This window comes from Gobio gobio (genome assembly GCF_949357685.1).
Source record: "Gobio gobio genome assembly, chromosome: 5".
NCBI lineage: Eukaryota > Metazoa > Chordata > Actinopteri > Cypriniformes > Gobionidae > Gobio > Gobio gobio.
The window spans coordinates 58194980-58216525 of record NC_137101.1 but is presented as its reverse complement, the minus strand read 5'-3'; the positions used below and the strand labels follow the sequence as shown (position 1 = coordinate 58216525).

Here is a 21546-nt window from a genome sequence, read left to right as displayed (position 1 = left end):
GACCTTCTGTGACTGTTTCAGAGTGATCTTCCAGACTGGAAGATCAGTTCTTTTTTGAAGAAATCTTTTGAAGAACACGTTTAGTTGCTCTCCAGGATCTTAGATATTGCCTTGAACGTTGCCTTTTTTCCTCGCTCATTGTTAGGTTTGTCTGTAAATATCATCAGTGTAATGTCTGAATGTGCTGCTGTTCTGTTTTCTAACAAAAATGTAATAAAGACCACTACTCTTAATCTTTGTCCCTTACCTTGATCAGGCTGCAGGGGCTGAAATAGAGGCTGCCAGAGAAATTCAAGCTGCAAATACTGGGATATTGTCTGTCTGTCAGAGACAATAAGAGCATAGAAATCTATTTATTTTGTGAAATTATATCATGAAATCTCTATCAATCCCAAGTCCCAAATGACTTATCATTTTTGTTTGGCAGAAGCTGTTTGCACAAATAACAACAAAAAATAGTTTTCTTTAATTGAGAGAAAGTAGTATTTTTTTGCACTAAGTATAAATAGTTATTAGATGCTATTATACTTAGTGTATACTCTAAATATATCCATATTACTCTCATACCACTGCTCCTGTTGTTAGTAAGCTTTATTTTGAAATTTTGTCTGCCTCAATCAGTTTGACTTGTTGGCTAATGTAAATTTGTCTTAATGTTAATTTAAGTAGTAGTTTTTAAATACCAAGAAGGTGTCTGACAGTGTTTCAAAATGTATACTTACAGGGCCAAAGAGACACTGTTCTGTAGCTCTTAAAAGAGCCGTTGGGGTATAATTAGCTGCTGTAGACATAAACAAAAGAGAAAAAGAAACTTGAATGAATATGGAGTTATGTCTGTACGAATTAAAATGTATTGACTTTTATCATCAATAATGAACTAATCGGTATGTCATGCAGGATGCTATACTGTTGTGTCCTTAAGACATTAAGGTCTTCAGTTTCTTGTATAAATGAGGAATAGCTTTAATGAATCTAAAACCCAAATACTGAGAAGGTGTCTGACAGTGTTTCAGAATGTATACTTACAGGGCCAAAGACACTCAGTTCTGTAGCTCTTACAAGAGCTGTTGGGGTATAATTAGCTGCTGTAGACATAAAAGAAGAAACATTCATTACTATAAGTGTGGTATGTCTGTATGAATCAATTTTATATAACTACAAATATAAATAATATTAGGCTATAGAATTACTTTCATAGTGTACATTTTAATTAATAAAATTCAGGCTCTGGTTTATTAATATGTACAATAAAATCTGAAAATGTAGATGAGAAGAATGCAGAGAGCTTTAGAGAGTATTTGTTGAGACCCACTAATGCAATGCATACTAAGTAAGATGCACTTTTAATTAATTCTCATTAATTATAACTATACTTGAATAGGACTTCTTTCAACATTTTCTGTCTTTCTTGGCGTAGGCCTATACAGGGGCCTAAATTTTATATTTTATACTTTATCATCATTTATTTATTTATTTGGTTTTTTTTTTAAATGATGACTGACTTCATTATTAGAGTACTGTTAAAGCTGCGTATTTGTGATTATTTTCCCCTAGGGCATTTTTTTTATAGATGAAACTAAACCACCAGTGCAGCAGGTGACCGTCTTAATGAGTGAGTCATTGAGTCGATTCGTTCAAACGCTGATTCATTCAAGAATGAAGTAGGCGTTTACGAATAATTCATTGAATCTTTGATTCTATCGATTCATTCAAAACGCTGAATCATTCACTAACCCGCTGTTGCTGTGACACGCGTTCTGCTGTGATCTTTTGGAACAATTTTCGCTGCTGAAATAGAACAAAAACACTCAATATTGCATCTAAAATGTAAAGTAATGGTGTTTGAGACTCACAGTATGTGATGTCTGAACTCTTGTTATTCAACTATGCCAAGGTTTCAATCTAAGGCACCTTTAAAATAAGAATTTTAGGAGTTAATTGAAGTAAAAAAAAAATTCTTTAACTAGTTCCTATAACTTTAACAGACATCCAGTTAAGTTTTTTACTTTCCTTTCATTATGACAGACTTCCATTTTAGTTCCTTAAAAATAATATCTTTGAATGTCAGGGGTATTCGTGATAGCACCAAAAGGAAATCAATCTTTTTATTCAGTAGACGAAAAAATGCTGCTTTGATATATATATATATATTAGGGGTGTAACGGTACACGTATTCGTATTGAACCGTTTCGGTACAGGGCTTCCGGTACGGTGCACGCGTGTACCGAACGGTTATGAATGTAATGTTTAACAGTTAACAGTCGGCTTGTTGTAAGCGCGGAACACACTTCAATCCGAGTTCCCACACGAACATATTAAGTATTCAGTCCATATTATCATGAAATTCAAACTATAAATGACGTTTTGATGCTCTTTAATGTGCGTGACTGATCAGTGATCACTAAACACAGTTCAAGTGGCCGCGCGGCGCGCGCGCGTGACCGCGATCATTTGTGAAGCAGAGGTCCTCGTCGAGCTCTGATTTGAAAAGCTTAGAGTAATGAACCTTGTGGCGAGGGGGGCGTGGTTTAGCGAAGTCTGTGACGGGAGAGAGAGTCAGAGGACGAGCGGCACGTAAGTGGATCAAGCACAAATGATGAACACCTGTCTCTTGTTGCAGTAATTGGCGTGGAGAGAGTACATAGATCGGGAGGAAACGAGAGAAAGAGGGAGAGAGCTGGAGACGGAGAGACAGACTGGAACTCGGCTGGGGAAGGAAGCAGAGAGGAATTGCTAAAGAGAAACCGATGATTGAGAATTTATGAGACTGGATGAGGAACCTTTGTGTTTGTGCGAAGAGCACGCTATTATAACCTGAGTAAAACTGAGTTAATAAAACCCCCACGAGTTCCAGTAAGCCGACCCCTTTGTCTTCTTCCTTACCATCCCACGAACATCACAACACTGGTGCCGAAACGCGGGAAAGGAAGAAGACCAGAGCCGCCACCATGCAAGTCCCGTCCACGACCGGTACGCCATTTGCGGAGATAATCTAGTCACTCGCGGGCCTGCACCTGGAACACCACCAGACGATGCTGGAGGTTAGAGAGGAGCAGGAGCGGCGGTTCCAGGCGCTCCTCCTGACCCAGCAGCAGGACCGCGAGCTGATCCGGAGCTGGATAGACCGGGAGGTTCCGGCCGGGGGAACACCATCGACCCCGGCCCAGGCCACCCACATGCAGCTCAGCAAGATGGGACCGCAGGACGATCCGGAGGCTTTCCTGGACCTCTTCGAACGGTCCGCTGAAGCGTGTGGGTGGCAGCGGTTGGACTGGCCAGTTCGCCTCATCCCGCTGCTGTCAGGGGAGGCACAGATCGTAGCCCAGCAACTGCCAGTCCAGAACCTCCTGGTATATGACGACCTTCGAAGGGCCATCCTCCAACGGGTCGATCTTTCCCCCGAACAACATCATCAGCGGTTCCGATCGCTGACCTTGGGGGAGAGCGGCCGGCCCTTCGTGATGGCCCAGCAGCTCCGGGATGCTGGCCGCAGATGGCTGATGGCCGACCAGAGCGACGTCGACCAGATCGTAGAACGAGTGGTGCTGGAGCAGTTCATTGCGCGGCTGCCCAGGGAAACCGCGCGGTGGGTCCAGTGCCACCGGCCGGCGCCGCTGACAAAGGCCATCGAACTGGCGGAGGACCAGCTGGTGGCGTGCCCAGGGGTCGGCGAATCCCTTCCGGCGGCTTCACTCTCTCTCCCCACCCCTTCTGTTTCTTCCCCGTCTCTTTACAGGCCGGTTCCGGCTCCCAGGACGAGGGGGGGCTTCCAGAACCGGGGTGCAGCTCGGGGAAGGGCTGGAGGTTTCCCGGAGCGGTTCTTGGGAGCACGAGCGCCACCCAGGGGCGTGGAGCCGACGGAGCGGCACTTGTCTGCGGGTCCCGTTTCCTCCCTCTCTCCACGCCAATTCATTGATCCGCTTGCTGCCACCGGGGCGGCGGGGAAGCCTGGGCCGGCCTGTTGGCGCTGCGGGGACCTGGGCCACTTCATAGATCGCTGTCCAGTGATGGAGGTGGGGACGTTGATCCGGGTCCCCGACGCGCCACAGGCTGCCCTCGATCGAGACGGGCTGTACCAGATACCAGTGAGTATCCAGGGGCGTACCTATCCGGCTTTGGTGGATTCAGGATGTAACCAAACCTCCATCCATCAAAGCCTGATACAGCCGTTGGCATTGAATAGGAGCCGCATGGTTAAGGTATGGTGTGTGCACGGGGATGTGGTGAATTATCCGCTGATGACTGCCGTCGTTCAATTTCGGGGACAAAAGCATAGAGTGGAGGTGGCGGTTAGCCCCCACCTCCGACATCCGCTGATTTTGGGAACTAATTGGCCGGCTTTTAGAGAATTATTAGGGGTTTTATGTGCGGATGTTTCTTGGGGGGAAACAAGGCGGGGAGAGAGAGCGGTTGTGCAGGTGGGAGAGACTGAACCGGGACCCCCGGGGGTTGTTTCAGAGGGACAGAGCGTTGTGGAGAGGTTAAACCTCACCGAACGTGATGACTTCCCTCTGGAACAATCCCAGGATGAGACCCTAAGAAATGCGTTTGCTCAGGTCCGAGCGATTGACGGTCAGTTCATCCACCCTGACCAACCGGTCTCTTATCCTTATTTTGCCATAACAAGAGACAGGTGTTCATCATTTGTGCTTGATCCACTAACGTGCCGCTCGTCCTCTGACTCTATCTCCCGTCACAGACTTCGCTAAACCACGCCCCCCTCGCCACAAACCTTTTTCTGATACAATTGTACTGAAAGCTTCACTGGTTCAGAAAGCTTCACTTTGCTATCACTACAAATCGGTACCTTGAGTAAACTGGAACATGTGTGTGAGTGGGCCCACCACTGCATTTGCTAAGACTTGTTACAGGACACTCGGCGCGTTGTTTTTTTTTTTTGTTAAAGTTAAAAGTTCTCTGTGTATTCTCAATTGTTGGGAAAGAGCTAAGGGAGGAGGACTTTTAGACCACTTATTTAGACACTTATTCTGGTGTAACAAGTGTGATTGAAACTATTGGAGTTTCTAGCTAAATTTAAAGTGGCTATTATTTAAGTGTTTGGGGAATCTTTTGGTTATTTATTTTTGCATATTCATTAATATTGTGTTTTAGGGGAAGCTTTTATATTTTATTTGCCAAATTATTTTATTCAATTAAACAAGGGCTTTGCCCTATTTGTTGGTTAAAATACAAATCATCTCTGGGTCTCATTATTTTGAAATAGTTTTATGTCAAAAGGTTTTACAACTCACTAGAAACGTATTAGGTGCACCGTGGTATCCACCTGAACTACACCGAACCCAAGCACCCCCCATTCTCATTTAAGTAACACACAGAGTGGTTGTACGAGTGCTACACATGTTATTATGTTCAATGTCATGTTTCCTGTTGTCATGTGATAGCATTGTGCCCTCATGTGATCCTGCCATGTGCTCCCTTGTCATGTGATCTATGTTTGTCATGAGGCTTGTTCGACTTCACTCAGCGATGAAGCAGTGCATGCTGGTTAGAAATGTTGTCCGACTTGTGCCGCGAGAGCGATTCGAGAGCAGCCGGCTAATACAGCCGGTGCAGCAACACAGCTGTTCCACGATTGGCCAGATTCACCGCATGACAGCGATCACGTGTGTTTCGTGTTTATTCTAAAACCTTCAGTTCCACGAATGCTCACAAATCAGTTTTTTATAACGGTAAAACCTCTTTTTATGTAATCGCGATGTTATATTGTCATGTTTATCAAAATAAAACTGATAAAAACGTAGACCCCACTTCATTGATAGTGTAGGCTTAAATGTTGAACTTTATTCTTGTACAAACACACGCTGAGTAAAGTATTACATGACAATAATGTCTCTGAAACATCTGTGTATTGCCAAATATTGCATTAATTTCACGTCAGCTGTGGTAAAGTATGCCGCAGCCGATGTCGAACACACCTATGTTCTGATCGGTTCATTGTTTGATCATTGTTCACAGGTGTCCCTTGTCTTTTCATCAGTAGTCTGTGTTTTCTGTGTCTTTGGCCTTGTCCACACAAACACGGGTATTTTCAAAACTGAACAGCCATACAGTGACCAAAAGAGATGTCTGGCCTAGGAAAATTGGCATCTTCACCTTTAGTTCAAATATTTGAACTAATGTTTTACCTTCGCTTAGTTTAGTGTTTTATTCTTTCCAAATATATTCTAAACATCTTCTTTTGTGTTCAACAGAAGAAAGAAACTCCTACAGGTTTGGAACAACTTGAGAGTGAGTAAATGATGACAGAAGGGACATTTTTGGGTGGACTATTATGGAGGACCAAACCTGCTGAGAATAAAAATAAATTAATTAATTAATGAATAAGTAAATATATAAATATACAAATATGTAAATGATTGAATAGATACATAAATGTGATAATAGGAAAATAAATAACAGAATAAACCACTTAATAAAATATGATTCATTTTTAATCAAAATAAATTTTGTATTATCATTCCCTTAATTTATTATTTTCTGCTTTTATAAATTTAAAAAATATATTTAACCTTTTAAATAATTTGTTAATAAATTGTACTATTTATTATTTTACATTTATTCTTATATTTATTTATTTATGCATTCATTTCTTTTTATATTTATTTATTCCCACATGTATTTATTTTTCTATTTGGTTCCAGCAGCTTCCTCCTCATTTCCATGTTGCACACGGAAAAGTACAAACAAATTGATCAATAAATAAATCTAAAAATAAATACATGAGTCAGATTTATATTAATAATAAATAAATCTAAAAATAAATGAATGCATAAATATAAAAATGAACTAACAAATAAATAAGTTTTAAAAATAAATGTATAAAAGCAGAAAATAATAAATTAAGGCAAAGATAATACACAATTTAATATTGTTGTTTTTTTTACAATTGTTGTTTATTCTGTTATTTATTTTCCTATTATCACATTTATTTATCCATTTACATTTACGTATTTGTATATTTATTTTATTATTAATTTATTTATTTACTTATTCATTAATTAATGTATTTTTAATTTCTGCAGGTTTGGTCCTCCATAAACTAACCCTGCTCTGAGCGGCGTTATACATACTGAAGGCAAAACCAAACACTTTTTATAAAAAAACATAATTTAGTAATAGTAGAGTAAGTAAATCGGATTAAAATATATTATTGTGAATAAGGACCCAAGAATAACAATAAACATAATAACATTAAACACAATGAAAATAATCATTGTGTTGTAAAAGTTAAATAGACGAATATAAGGATTGTAGCTCTTTCACAGCGACACACACACAGGCGAGTTCCTTAACACAGGCGTTTATTCCTTTGGCCAATCCGGTTCACGTCCTGAGAACTTCATGCACATGAAAACAGAACAAAATACAACAAACACAAAATGGCGCTTGTGGTGGTCGAGGCCATACAAAATCAAAACTTGAGATGTAGGTTAACTGAAACTAATCTGAGCCGTGCATTCATTTGAGTGATGATGGATATTATGGGATGGCTTGATGCAGGAGATGCAGAGAACTTGATTTTGACCTTTAAGAAACTTTAACTAATGCTGTAATGTAACAAATCTGCTACAAAGATAAAATAGATAAATTAATTGTTACAACATTGAAATAAAAATGTAAAGCCTGTACAAATACTAGAAATCGTGAATATAAATAATTGGGGGTTTTTTGTGTTTTTTTTAACTGTGTACATTTATTTATCTATTATTGTAACGGTTGATTCTTTTTTCATATGGTTCACATCATTGTTAGCTTCATCTTTAGTAGATGAAGATGAAATAAAGTCACAGGCAATGTTGTGGCCACTCCACCAGTGGACACGTCACACACACACACAGACCCTGATCCGCTCTGGAGCGCCATCTTCAGGCCTCCAGGAGAATCCCTGCATGTTCCCGACTGCTGGACTTACACTGCTCTATATATAAGGACATGAGATTAGCCTTTGAGCTACTGCTACATTACATACTGGATTCAGAAAAATACACTTCTTAGTTCTTAATCTACCATTTTAGAGACAAAAACTGTAAATTAAATGTAAACTACATCTCATGAATTACATGACAGCGCCATTATTATACCACATGATATCATGACCTCAAAACAAATATTGTTGAAAAGAAAATACCACAATGTCTCTTTATTCTCTTATTTATTTATGCAGGATGAAGATACAGATCCAGGATCAGCAACAAGATACACTTCAAAATATATTATTCAACATTTATAGATTTACTGCTTTAACAAATCAGTCATGTGATATTCATGAGTCCTGTCTGTCTCAGTGATGAAACTCTTTATATAATGTGACATGTAGAGACAGCTCAGAGCTTATGAATATAGTGTCTCATACTGACTTTATACAGTAATCTATAGCAAACATCAAACACACATTATTCCTCATTAATACAGGTTCATATTTTAATGATTCTTCATGATTATCATCTTAAATCATTCGCTGAAGGTTCAGAGTTACTGGAATCACATTCTGCAAAGCTCATCTTCTCATAAGGGGAACAGCAGGAAACCACTGAAAGTGTTGTGGTTATTATGGTTATCATATATCCTCCTGTCAGACCCAAGTCTCACATAGACAACATCTCCAACCTCCAGGATCAACACAACACCATTCGAGGAGTTTAACCGATCCTGAGCCTGAACATCATATGCTGTAACCACACGCTCTCCATTCTTAGCAATGAATGCACCTGATGGAGTTCCACCATGACCATGAACAGAGACTCTGAACATGTAGGCTCCTCTCAGTGGGGCTGTGAAAACACCTGAATCAAACAACAAGAGACACAGAATCAGCTTCATACAGTTTAATGACCAAACACACTGTGTTATAGTTTTTAAAGATGGCAGATCATTTCATTAATTCTCTTACACACATTACACAGCATCAGATCTGAAGATTTTCAAAAGCAATCTGTGATCAATCCTACATACAGGTTTATTTACTTTGTTTTCTTTTATACGATTTAAAAGTAGTCGAAAAATCCCATACTCTTAACATTGCAAGGCAAGGCAAGGCAAGTTTATTTGTATAGCACATTTCATACACAGTGGCAATTCAAAGTGCTTTACACAGAAATGAAGTTAAAATATTCGTAAGTGAATAAAATAAAAATAGTATAACAGTTATAATAGGAATTAAAAGAAATAAAAAAATAAAGATGAAATCCCCTATCTGGGGTGGAAGAAAATTGAGAGTCAGGCAAATCTTCTTGGCCTAACTTGAGGGCTATAGATATTTTACCCGTCAGAGCAGATTTAAACGGACCGTCCTCGCGCCGGAGGAATTTCAATTTATCGCTCCCTCGTCTCTCAACCTCTTCCACCCAGACAGACTTAACAAATAAAAATAATAAAAAATAAAAAGTATAATTAAAACTAAAAATAAAACAGGGTTAAATTGAAACACATAATTAAAGTGCAAGCAGTTCGGACAAAGCACAGAGCTCATTGAGTAAATGCATAAGATAAGGTGCAATCAGTCGGACGCACAGTGGCATAGCTCATTCAGTAAATGCACAGCTAAATGTCTCGGTTACGTATGGTAACCCACGTTCCCTGAAGGAGGGAACGGAGACGTACGTCGGACGTATCGATGAATTGGGATCACTTCAGGGTGCCCCTATCAGCTTCGAGATATAGAGAACAGGCCAATGGGCCATTGGCGTGCGAGATTTGCATCTCGCACTCCGCCCCGCGCCGTGGGTATAAACAGGAAGCGAGAGCGAATGCACGCTGTTTTTCACTGAGGAGCCGAACTTAGTGGCTCAACCTGCAGTGATGGTACAGCAACTGTGGCGACGGGACGTACGTCTCCGTTCCCTCCTTCAGGGAACGTGGGTTACCATACGTAACCGAGACGTTCCCATTCAGTCGGTCACGTTCGACGTATGTCGGACGTACCGACGAATTGGGATCCCTTATGGAAAACGCCATAGTTACTACCACTTCCAGCGCCCAGCGATGAGCCCCTCAGACCCCTGATCTGATGCGGGCGGGGAATTCACGCAGGGAGAGTCCAAGCTGCTGTTCCGCAAAAGCCCATTCAGCTGACTGTATTGGATAACGCTGGGAAAGCGTGCCTGTGAAGGCCGCTGCGGAAGCCACATCATGCCCAGAGGGAGTTACCATGTGGAGAATCCACGTATGGGCTGGCCGTGGGCAGCACAACATACGGAAGTCCCAGGGGTGGCCCCGGCCAATTAGTGGAGGGGGACAACACGTACCTGGGACGGCAGAGGAGACTCTGCCGAGGGAAAGACACGGGCTCGCCGTAGGGAGCCGTACCGTGGAAGAATACACATATGGGACCGCCGTGGGGGTCACTACATATGGAACCCAGCCTAACACAAGTTCCACCAATGCATACGAGTGTTAGACCTGGCGTCGAACGCTCCGCCACGTCCGACTGCCGTGGGTTGCGGAGGACTCAACAGGGTTCGCCGGGGAAATCGACTGGAGCAGAATAAGCACACGCATCCGTCTACCATAGGGGAGGGAATGGCGCAGCAAGCCGACACTAGAACAGGCATTTCGGTGTTACTGACTATGCGAAGTGAGCACACAGGAAGATACCGGCTCTACACGGAGGCTATAGAATCTAGCGAACGTGTTAGGTGTCGCCCAGCCCGCAGCTCTACAAATATCAGCACCCAGGAAGAGCCAACACCCCTAGTGGAGTGGGCTCTTAACCCGAGCGGGCAGGGCACGTCTTGGGACTCATAAGCCAAGACGATGGCATCCACTATCCAGTGCGCCATCCTCTGCTTGGAGACAGCCTTTCCCTTCCGCTGTCCTCCGTAACAGACGAAGAGCTGCTCTGAGCTCCTGAAGCTTTACGTTCTGTCGATGTAAGTCCGGAGAGCACGGACAGGACAGAGAAAAGCTAGGGCTTGGTCTGCCTCCTCCAAAGGCAGCGCTTGCAGGCTCACCACTTGGTCCCGGAAGGGAGTAGTGGGAACCTTGGGCACATATCCAGGCCGGGGTCTCATGATCACATGAGAGTTACTGGGCCCGAATTCCAGGCACGATTCGTCGACCGAAATGCCTGCAGGTCCCCTACCCTCTTGATGGAGGCCAACGCTGTCAGGAGTATTGTCTTTAACGACAGAATTTTCAACTCAGCTGACTGCAGAGGCTCAAAGGGTTCTCTCTGTAGTGCAGTTAGCACCAGAGTTAAGTCCCAAGAGGGTATGGAGGGAGGACGAGGCGGATTTAACCTCCTCGCCCCCCTAAGGAACCTGTCAACCAGATCGTGCTTACCTAGAGATTTTCCATCTACTAGCTCATGATTAGCGGCGATAGCGGCAACATAGACTTTGAGGGTGGCGGGAGACAGCCCTCGCTCCAACCCATCTTGTAGAAAGGTAAGCACAGGTGCGATCGAACATCTTCGGGGGTCTTCTCGGCGAGAAGAGCACCAATCGACGAACAGGTTCCACTTCAACGCATAGAGGCGTCTCGTAGAGGGGGCTCTAGCGGAAGTGATGGTGTCAACTACCGCTTGCGGTAGGTCACCTGGAACCTCCGCGTCCCATCCAGGGACCAGACATGGAGTTTCCAGAGGTCTGGGCGCGGGTGCCATAGGGTGCCCCGTCTCTGAGTCAGGAGGTCCTTCCTCAGAGGAATGGGCCAGGGAGGTGCTGTCGCAAGGAGCACTAGTTCCGGGAACCAAGTCCAAGTCCGGCCAATATAGAGCGACCAACAGGACTTGCTCCTCGTCCTCCCTGACTTTGCACAGTGTCTGCGCAAGAAGGCTCACTGGGGGAAACGCATACTTGCGTTCTTCCCGGGGCCAGCTGTGGGCAAAAATGTGTGATTTTTGACGTATGCAACGGTCGCAGTGTTGTCCGTACGGACCAGAACGTGCTTGCCTCTGAGCGGAACTTTGAAGCGGCTGAGTGCAAGACGAACTGCTAACAACTCGAGGCAATTGATATGCCATTGCAGTTGAGGCCCCGTCCACAGACCCGAAACTGCAAGCCCGTTGTACGTGGCACCCCAACCCGTGGATGAGGCATCCGTGGAGACAACGGAGTGCCTGGACACTTGTTCTAGGGGAACTCCCGCCCGTAGAAACAAAGGGTCCGACCATGGGCCGAAGGTTTGGCGGCACCTCTGAGTCACTTGGACACGGAGGGAACCGCTGTGCCACGCCCATCTCGGGACTCGATCGTGTAGCCAGCGTTGAAGCGGTCTCATATGAAGCAATCCGAGCAGCGTTACTGCGGCTGCGGATGCCATATGCCCCAGGAGCCTCTGAAAATGTTTCAGTGGTACCGCTGTCCTGCCTTTGAACGAATTCAAGCAGTTCAACACTGACTGGACGCGCTCCTCGGTGAGGCGCGCTGTCCTGGCGACCGAGTCTATCTCCATACCGAGAAAAGAGATCCTCTGTGTGGGACAGAGTTTGCTCTTCTCCCAGTTGACCCGAAGTCCCAACTGGCTGAGGTGACTGAGCACCTTGTCCCTGTGTTCGCACAACTGCTCTCACGACTGGGCAAGGATCAGCCAGACGTCGAGGTAGTTGAGAATGCGAACACCATGCTCTCTCATGGGGGCAATGGCCACCTCCGCAACCTTCGTAAAGACGCGGCACAGGGACAGGCCGAAGGGCAAGACGCGGTACTGACATGCCCGTCCCTCGAACGCGAAGCGCAGAAAGGGCCGGTCGAGGGGAATCGAGAATGAAGTACGCGTCCTTCAGGTCGATCGCTGCAAACCAATCTTGGGGACGGACGCACCTGAAGATGCGCTTCTGCGTTAGCATTATGAACAGCAGCCTGTGAAGGGACCGGTTCAGGAATCGCAGGTCCAAGACCGGCCATAACCCGCCACCTTTCTTGGGTACAATGAAGTACGGGCTGTAGAACCCGGACCTCATATCGGCTGGAGGGACCGGCTCCATCGCGTCCTTCGCAAGTAGGACTGCGATCTCCGCCCGGAGCACGGGGGCGTTCTCCTTCGCTACTGGGAAGTGAACGCCCCCAAACTTAGGGGGACGCCGGGCAAACTGAATCGCATAGCCGAGTCTGATGGTACGGCCCCGAGACGGGCTGGGAAGCTCTAGCCAGGCTTCCAGACACTGAGCAAGGGGATTAACCACAGACGTACCTGCAGCGGGGCAGCGACGCGGAATGCAGGGATCCGACTCGGACGGCATGGAGCGGCCCGAAGTGGGATCTGAGTGTGCTGTGCAACACTTACCTGCGTCCGCGGAGGGGGCGTGCGAGTGTGGGGAGGCCGCTTGAGTGCGTTCCCACAGCCGGCGCCCCCTGCTGGCGAAGGGAGAGGCGTCTGAGGGTGGCGAGGCATGGGAGCATCGACCACCGCCAAGCGCGCTACCAAATGAAGGAGGGGCTGAGCGTGGCAAGGCTTTGTGGCGTTGCGCACGGTCTGCCTCACCTCCTTCCTCAGCGGGGAACAAGAGTGGCGAAGCATAGCTTCGCGCACTGTTGTCCACGCACCGCTGAGAAGAGGGGAATGAGAGTGGCGAGGGTTTGTAGCGTCACACACTGCCATTCTCGCCCTCTTGTGGGGAGGGGAATGAAAGCGGCGAGGCTTTGTAGCGTCACACGCTGCCATTCCTGAACTCCCGAGACCCAGAGGTATTGGAACTGCTCTCTTATTTTATTTGGGTACCACTGGCTGTTTTTAACATCAGTGGCGGAACAGAATTACAAATGGTTTTCCACCCGGCCCTCCTCCGGGGAAGAACAGTTCCAGACCAAATCCGGGTCAATGGTGTTTCTGGACCAGGGTGGACATCGTCTAGCCAAGGGCCAGCGCTGTGCGCAGCTCAACCTCGGCTCAGAACTACCCTCGTGCACTAAGCAGGGCGGAGGTGGCCTGCCAGTGGCACTGCCACCCCACCGATGAGGGTAGTGAGAGAGAGGAAAACTTTATACAGATTATGGCCCTATTGGTGTTCCATATTTTGGCACCAATAGTTCCACAATGCCAAAGCCTTCCAATGCACATCCGAGAAAAGGCAAGGGGCAGGCAAGGCGATTTACGGGTTGCACTATGCCTCAGCCATCCGGGAAAGCATGACTGTCAAGTATGAATCTGATTCAGCACGAGCGCCCACTATTACGGTGGGAATCTCAGCATCATCTTCATTTTCAACACATAACAGCCCTCTCTCCGATGCAGCGATTGACATCTGTCCTCTGCTAGAGCCCCAAATGAAACGCTAGGTCCCCTTTTAAGGACCAGCAATCCCATCTGTAAGCTACCAGCAGACACGTGAGACAGTGGCCGTGAGACGGCACACGGCGCGCTGAACACTCAAGCCCTTATGAAAAAGGCAAGACGAACAGCGTGCCGACGTGGCTATGCTCTCATGAGAGAGCATAGACCACCTACGAACACAGTCTCAACATGCTTGTGATGCGATAGAGGAGTGAGGGGCCCACAGAGATGTACGCGGCGGGGGAAGCCTCACTGTAATCCTCAGGTCACCCAGGCTTATCAGCCAAAATAGTCCCCCCTCTGCTGCACCAGAAAAGAGACTAGATCGGGGTATAAGCAAAGGGACTCAACCCCGTTTGAGGCATCATAGTCTCGACCGCGCATTGGAGGCGCCGAGTGACGCGCGCAGAGTTGCCGTGGCAACCCGCGCTGTCACCCGGCAGCCAGACGGCACACGGTGCGCTGAACACTCAAACCCTCACGCGGAAGGTGAGATGACCAGCGCGTCGACGTGATCCCGTTCCCCTGAGAGAACACGGATCACCCACGACACAGTCTCAACATGTTTATGCGAGAGGGATCGTGGCCGTCAGGACAGGAAACAACCGCATCCAGAAACGCACGAGTGGAATGACGTCTTGAAAAAGACGCAGTGTCACACCCGTGTTGCTCTTTTGTGAGGAAACGCTCTTTAAACAGTGCTGAAGCACCCAGGGGAAGACCGCGGCAACACAGGTGGTAAGTGCAGTCCTGTGTTTGCACTCACTGAAACAAACGCCCTCACCAAACCGACAGTTGCTGTGAGAACAGCAGTTTGTTATGCTGATGCAGCGGTGAACATGCGGTCGCGCTGATTGTGCCTTTTCGCCAACACAGAGCGTCCTTCTCGTTCTCTGGAGTATCTCTCTTGCAGATAGGCTCTCTTTTAGAAAAGCAGTCTTGCTTCATCAACGCCGTTCGGCTCCGAAGTGAATGACAGCGTGCATTCGCTCTCGCTTCCTGTTTATACCCGTGGCGCGGGGCGGAGTGCGAGATGCAAATCTCGCAAGCCAATGGCCCATTGGCCTGTTCTCTATATCTCGAAGCCGATAGGGGCTCCCTGAAGTGATCCCAATTCGTCGGTACGTCCGACGTACGTCGAACGTGACCGACTGAATGGGAACAGATGTGTTTTGAGTCTGGATTTGAAAGTGGCTACTGTTGGAGCACATCTGATCTGTTCAGGAAGCTGGTTCCAGCTACGGCTGGCATAATAGCTAAACGTAGACTCTCCTTGCTTTGAGTGAACCCTTGGTATTTCTAATTGACTTGATCCTGATGATCTGTTGGGTTTGTATTTAATCAGCATATCTGCAATGTATTGAGGTCCTAGGTCAATGAGTGATTTATATACATTTATGTAACTGGAAGCCAGTGTAAAGACCTGAGGACTGGTGTGATATGTTGTCACCTTCAACATTTCCTAGCCACGCCCTAGCAACCATTATCAAGCATCCTAGCAACCCAAATCCAGAGGGATATCTTCACATCTGAATGTCACAGAGGCATGGGGGTTGGTTTATATAATTCATACTGACAAGCAGCCTTTGGAGGATCATCATTGGCAGCTGCCAATCCATCACAACCAAACAGTACCCTAGCAACCGTTTAGCAAGACCTATATCTCTGCATCAGAACATCATAGAGACATGGGGGTTGGGTCTTTTGACTCATATTACATATGCTAACAGTGAATAGCTACATGCTAATAGCAATTAGCTTAAGGTTATAACATGATTAAAACAAGTAAAAATATGCTAGCATAATGCTAATTGTGTTAACATAATGCTCGCAACATGCTAATCATGTTAGCATGATGCAAGCAACATGTTAATTGTGTTAGCATCATGCTAGCAAAACATGCTAATCATGTTAGCTAGTCAAACTAATTGTGTTAACATCATGTACCATTATGGTAATTGTGTTAGCATCATGCTAATTGTGTAAGCATCATGATAATTGTTTTAGCATCGTGCTAGCGATATGTTAATCATGTTAGCATTATGTTAGCAACAGGCTAATCATGTTAGTTAATAATACTAACAACATGCTAATTGTGTTTTTTGCCACTGTAAGCACAAAAGGAAATTCTTCAGGAAATTTGTATTCTAGTTTATTCATATTATTCATTTAATAATTAAATTTATATAATTAATTATTTTATTATTATTTATTTATGTCTTTATTAGGGCCAGGACTTGATTAAAAAAATTCATCTAATTAATTAGTGGCTTTGTAATTAATTAATCGAAATTAATCGCATTTTAATTGCATATAAATATTTGACCTGATAACAGTGAGAAGTAATTTTTTTCACATGGATTTTTAGTATACCATTGAATAATGACTGAATACATAAGCTTAATCAACGAAATATTGTTTATTTATTTCAGTCCAGCAGACCAGTGCAATGTTTGTCATTAAGTGTAGCAATAGCATATTTAGGTCCTTGTAACTTTACTCATAGTCGGGCTAACGTCCACGCTAACTCCTGTGTTTTGCGTTGAGGTGATATTTGAGGCTCGATGTGCTGCGGTGATACGCAAATTCCTTGTTGCATAGCTTGCACACAACCATGCTCTTGTCAACGCTTCCATCCTTTCGTTTTTTAAAACAAAATTTCCCATCCACGGACCAAGCAAAGCGGTCTCGTCAGCTTCGTTCATGTTCACTGTGGTTTGTTGTTGTCAGAAGTCAAGAACGCTAGTTGGTGCTCCAGTATAATCGGTCCGTCGAAACTCATTCATTGAAAAACGTTCCGCGGTGCAAAAATAAGTGTGGTTAAAATTATTTATTTTTTGCGTAATTAATCTTAATTAACGCGTTAAAGTCCCGTAATTAATTAATTTTAATTAACGCGTTAAAGTCCCGGCCCTAGTCTTTATATTTTATATTCCTTAATAATTTTGTATTGTAGTTTAATCTTTTGACTGTGGTCTGAAGGGATATTTGCTTCATGAGTAGGAGATCAGACAAAGTCTCCATTTCATTTGTTTCATCACATGTTTTGAAGCAGTGACACCCCCCCCCCCCCCCCAGAACATTGAGACAAACGCAAATGCTAAAAAGATGCTATTTTTTATCATCATCAGTTCGTCTCCTGCTCCTGCTCTTCTCTGAGTCAAACTCTCAGGCTGATAGAAAACTGTTAACAGAGTCTTGAGGAACCAGACCAGACTTTCTGTTGACAGGTTTGCTCCACACACACCAGACAAACGGATATCTTTAGACAAGATCCGGGGCTGGATTTGATATTTCTGACGTGAAGATTCCTCTGATCTAACACTATAATATTTATGACTCATTTCATTGATAATTACCTGTGATTGGGTTGTAGGCGTTCCCTATGTTTGTGAAGACGTTCCTGTAGGTTAATGTGATGTCAGTGGTAAAAGGACCAACATGTCCAGCGCCAGATTCCATCAGTGCAGCTGAAAAAGCAATCTCTCTGTCTGTTGTTGAAAACATAATCAATATTGTGATATATTACTGTATTACACTGAGAATGTATTCACTGATTTTAACATCACTCAAGCTCACATTCACCTCTGTTCTCCTTCCTCAACTCCTCCACTTGACTTAGAGTAAGATTTGAAGTTTCTGTGAAGGAATAAAGATTCTGTTAAATCACATTCACACTGATTATTGTAATAGATAACACAATTTAAAGGTCCTGTTCTTCGTGATCCCATTTTTCAAACTTTAGTTAGTGTGTAATGTTGCTGTTAGAGCATATATAATACCTGTACAATTATAAAGCTCAAAGTTCAATGCCAAGCAAGATATTTTATTTAACAGAAGTTCCCTTTCAAAGCCTACAGCGAACGGCTGGTTGGGACTACAACTCTGTACATCCTGCTTTAAGGACGTCAGTAGAACAGTTTGTTGACTAACCTCCGCCCACAAGAATACGCAAAAAAGGGGGCGCGGTCTTGTTGCTCTCCCACGTGGAGAAGAGGAAGTGTTGCGTTCGGTTGCGTTTGTAGAGTGTGTTTGTCGCCATGTCGTCGAGACGCTGTTATTTTCATCCCGGAGTCAAATCACCTTTGTTTGGCCAAGGACGCTGTACTTTGAGCACATGCATCTCCCCGTTATGGTGAGAGGCGTGACCTTTCCGGTAACGTGCGCTCTGCGTGCCCTAAGCTTCTGTCGAATCACAACACGGGAACCGCTGGCACAATCAGAACTCGTTACGTATTTCTGAAGGAGGGACTACATAGAACAGGGAAATCTGTCAAGCCGTTTTGAGGACAGTGAAAACAGCGGTATACAGATAAGTAAATTGTGTGAAAAATACTGTGTTTTTTTACACGCGAAACATGAACACGTTATATTGCACACTGTAAACACAATCAAAGCTTCAAAAAAACACGAAAAACGGGACTTTTAAATCCTCTTTACACTATGCAATGTATTGCACTGGTGTTTTACTCTGAGGATCATTGATAAAAGAGTGAATGTTTTGGTGAGTACCTTCAGTTTTCTTCTTCAGCTCTTCCAGGCTAATCGTCTGTTGTTCTGCAGCCTGTTCAGCATCTCTCAGTCGCGTCTCTAAAGCTCGGATGTTTTCTTTCTGCTCTGTGTCCGAGGCGGTCAGTTCTCTGATGTGTTCTTTCAGTTCTCTGATGATTTCTTTCTGCTCAGTGACCGTGGCGGTCAGTTCTCTGATGTTTTCTCTCAGTTCTCTGTTGATTTCTTTCTGCTCTGTGTCCGAGGCGGTCAGTTCTCTGATGTTTGCTTTCTGCTCTGTGACCGTGGCGGTCAGTTCTCTCAGGGCTGCATGGATGTCAGGGAAGCACAGATGGCAGTATTGTTGGCTGTCAGTTGAAGCTTCAGCTCTCAAAGTGTCTGTTTGAGGTGGATTCTGTCTTCTGTCCTCAGAGCTGAGCTGTTGACTGATCTCGTTCTCATTGAGTTCTCCATTGACAAACACAAAGGTTTCCAACAGCAGCAGTAAACACACTAAACCCTTCATTCTTCACTGATGTCTGTCTCCAGCTCTTGCTCTGTCATCCCCACAGCCTCTCATGTGCCTTTATACCCCTGTTGTTTACCGCTCAAGTTAGGTTCTAATCTTTTTTTTATATTGACACAAGTTGTAACTTTCCCAAAGTTTCCAAGATCCTTATCTTTTTTTTATATTGACACAAGTTGTAACTTTCCCAAAGTTTCCACGATCCTTCTCAAGGCCTCACAAGTGTTCACTGTCTGCCTTTTTATGTCCTTGAACTCCAGCAAACTCCACCAAGATGGCTGATTTTCTTTTAAGGTTATAAAAATAAAACCACAGTAGAATCACAGGTTCTGCCAGAGAGTGCAACCAGTTTAACATTTATACATTTGGCAGATGCTTTAATCCAAAGCAATATATATTACAATTCAGTTCATTTGTGCATCACCTTTTGAACATTTGTTGCACAGCTTTACAGAACACAGATAAGAAAATATAAAGAAAAGACAATAGTCTTTTAAAGCACTAGCAGCCAATGGAAAAAGTGCCATGGAAAAACCTTAAGATATTTACAAAGTGAATAATATTGCAATTTTCCATCTTGAGTTGTTGTTGTCAGCTTTAGCAATGTAAATAAATGAGTGTACGTATCATTTGGTGGAAGTGAACTGTTGCAGTGAGTTTATTATTGCGTATGGTAAGCATTTATCTTGATAAAGATTGGAAGTATTGTGTTTTTATAGAGTGCTTCTGTAAAAGTTCTGTTTTGGTTCATATGTAGAGTAGTCTGTCTAAAAGCTGTAATGCTACTGTTTGATTGTGCATGTCTATTTCCTATTCTCGTTTTACCCATTGTTTGCCATTGCTGTGTATTTAGATTCTAGACAAATTTGTGCAAAATCACTAAGTGGTTTTATTTGTTTTTAACTCTGTCACTCACTCACTCACTCACTCACACACACACACACACACACACACACACACACACACACACACACACACACACACACACACACACACACACACACACACACACACACACACACACACACACACACACACACACACACACACACACACACACACACACACACACACACCGGTGCGTAACCTAAATGCTGTAATGACTGTGTGTAACCTCATACTATAAGAAAGGCTTTAACTCTGTCACTCACACACACACACACACACACACACACACACACACACACACCGGTGCATAACCTCATACTATAAGAAAGGCTTTAACTCTGTCACACACACACATGTATTTTATTTGGATAATGAACCGGCTGCGATGTCAAATTGGCAGTGCTAGAACTGAGATATTATGCTCGTGTGCGAGACGCCGGCGCGATCACTTGGATTTTCCTCTCAGCAGTGGAAACAACTTAATTTTTGTACATTAAAAATTACAACACAATGTCAAGCCTTTGAAAACTAAAGAAAACAACAGGATGCGCTTTTCAGTCTCTGTCTCCTTGAACATCTTTCTGGCTCACGTGCACAAAAATGAATCAAAACACAGTGAAAACATGACATGAACAGCTGTATTTTTATGAACTAACGTTAACAAAGATGAACAAATGTATTGCTCATGGTTAGTTCATGTTAGTTAATACATTAAATAATGTTAATTAATTCAATCTTATTGTAAAGTGTTACCAAAAAAGTTATTTTAAATTGTAAAAATATTTCACAATATATAAATACACAGTTTTTGCTGTATTTTGGATCAAATAAATGCAGCCTTTGTGACAGCCACCAAGGTGACTTGGTGGCAGACACCAAGTCTGTACTGTACATCATGTACAGTACAAAATAGTACAGTTTCCAAACTTTTGACTGGTAGTGTATGTGGAATAAAACAAAACTAGAGGCGTTTGCAGACTTTCTGTCTTAGTATTAAGTCTGATAGAAAATCAGCAAATTCTGTGATAAAGTCTGTATGGTGTCCTGGTGGCCTGTATACAGTAGCCAGCACAAAGTCAAATGGGATTTATCATCTACACTAGAAGCACCAATGCTTCAAAATAATTATATTTGAAACTAGACCTCTGAGTAATACTAAATATATTATTATAAATTACAGCAACACCTCCGCCTTTGCCTTTCAGATGGGGCTCATGTTTATACAGTGGGTATAGAAAAGAATCACCCCCCTTTAAAATAATCACGTTTTGTCGCTTTGCAGGCTGAAATGAAAACGGACAAAAACAGTTTTTGTTTTATTCCGCTGTATTTACAACTTATAACATCCAAGTGAAAGATATAATACAAACTTGTCAGAAAAAAAAAATACAAATTAAAAAAACAGAATCATT

The 21546-nt window shown here is 43.9% G+C and overlaps 1 protein-coding gene across 1 annotated transcript; it reads right to left on the bottom strand.

Moving 5' to 3' along the window:
* Positions 1-8136: 8136 nt before the first annotated feature.
* Positions 8137-19306, bottom strand: LOC307126679 (uncharacterized protein). The gene is made up of 4 exons (XM_079817322.1): positions 18745-19306; positions 17818-17871; positions 17592-17723; positions 8137-8804 (listed from the first exon to the last, which is right to left on the bottom strand). The coding sequence occupies exons 1-4, from the start codon at positions 19244-19246 to the stop codon at positions 8527-8529; spliced, it is 966 nt and encodes a 321-aa protein (XP_079673448.1). The 5' UTR covers positions 19247-19306; the 3' UTR covers positions 8137-8526.
* Positions 19307-21546: the final 2240 nt, after the last annotated feature.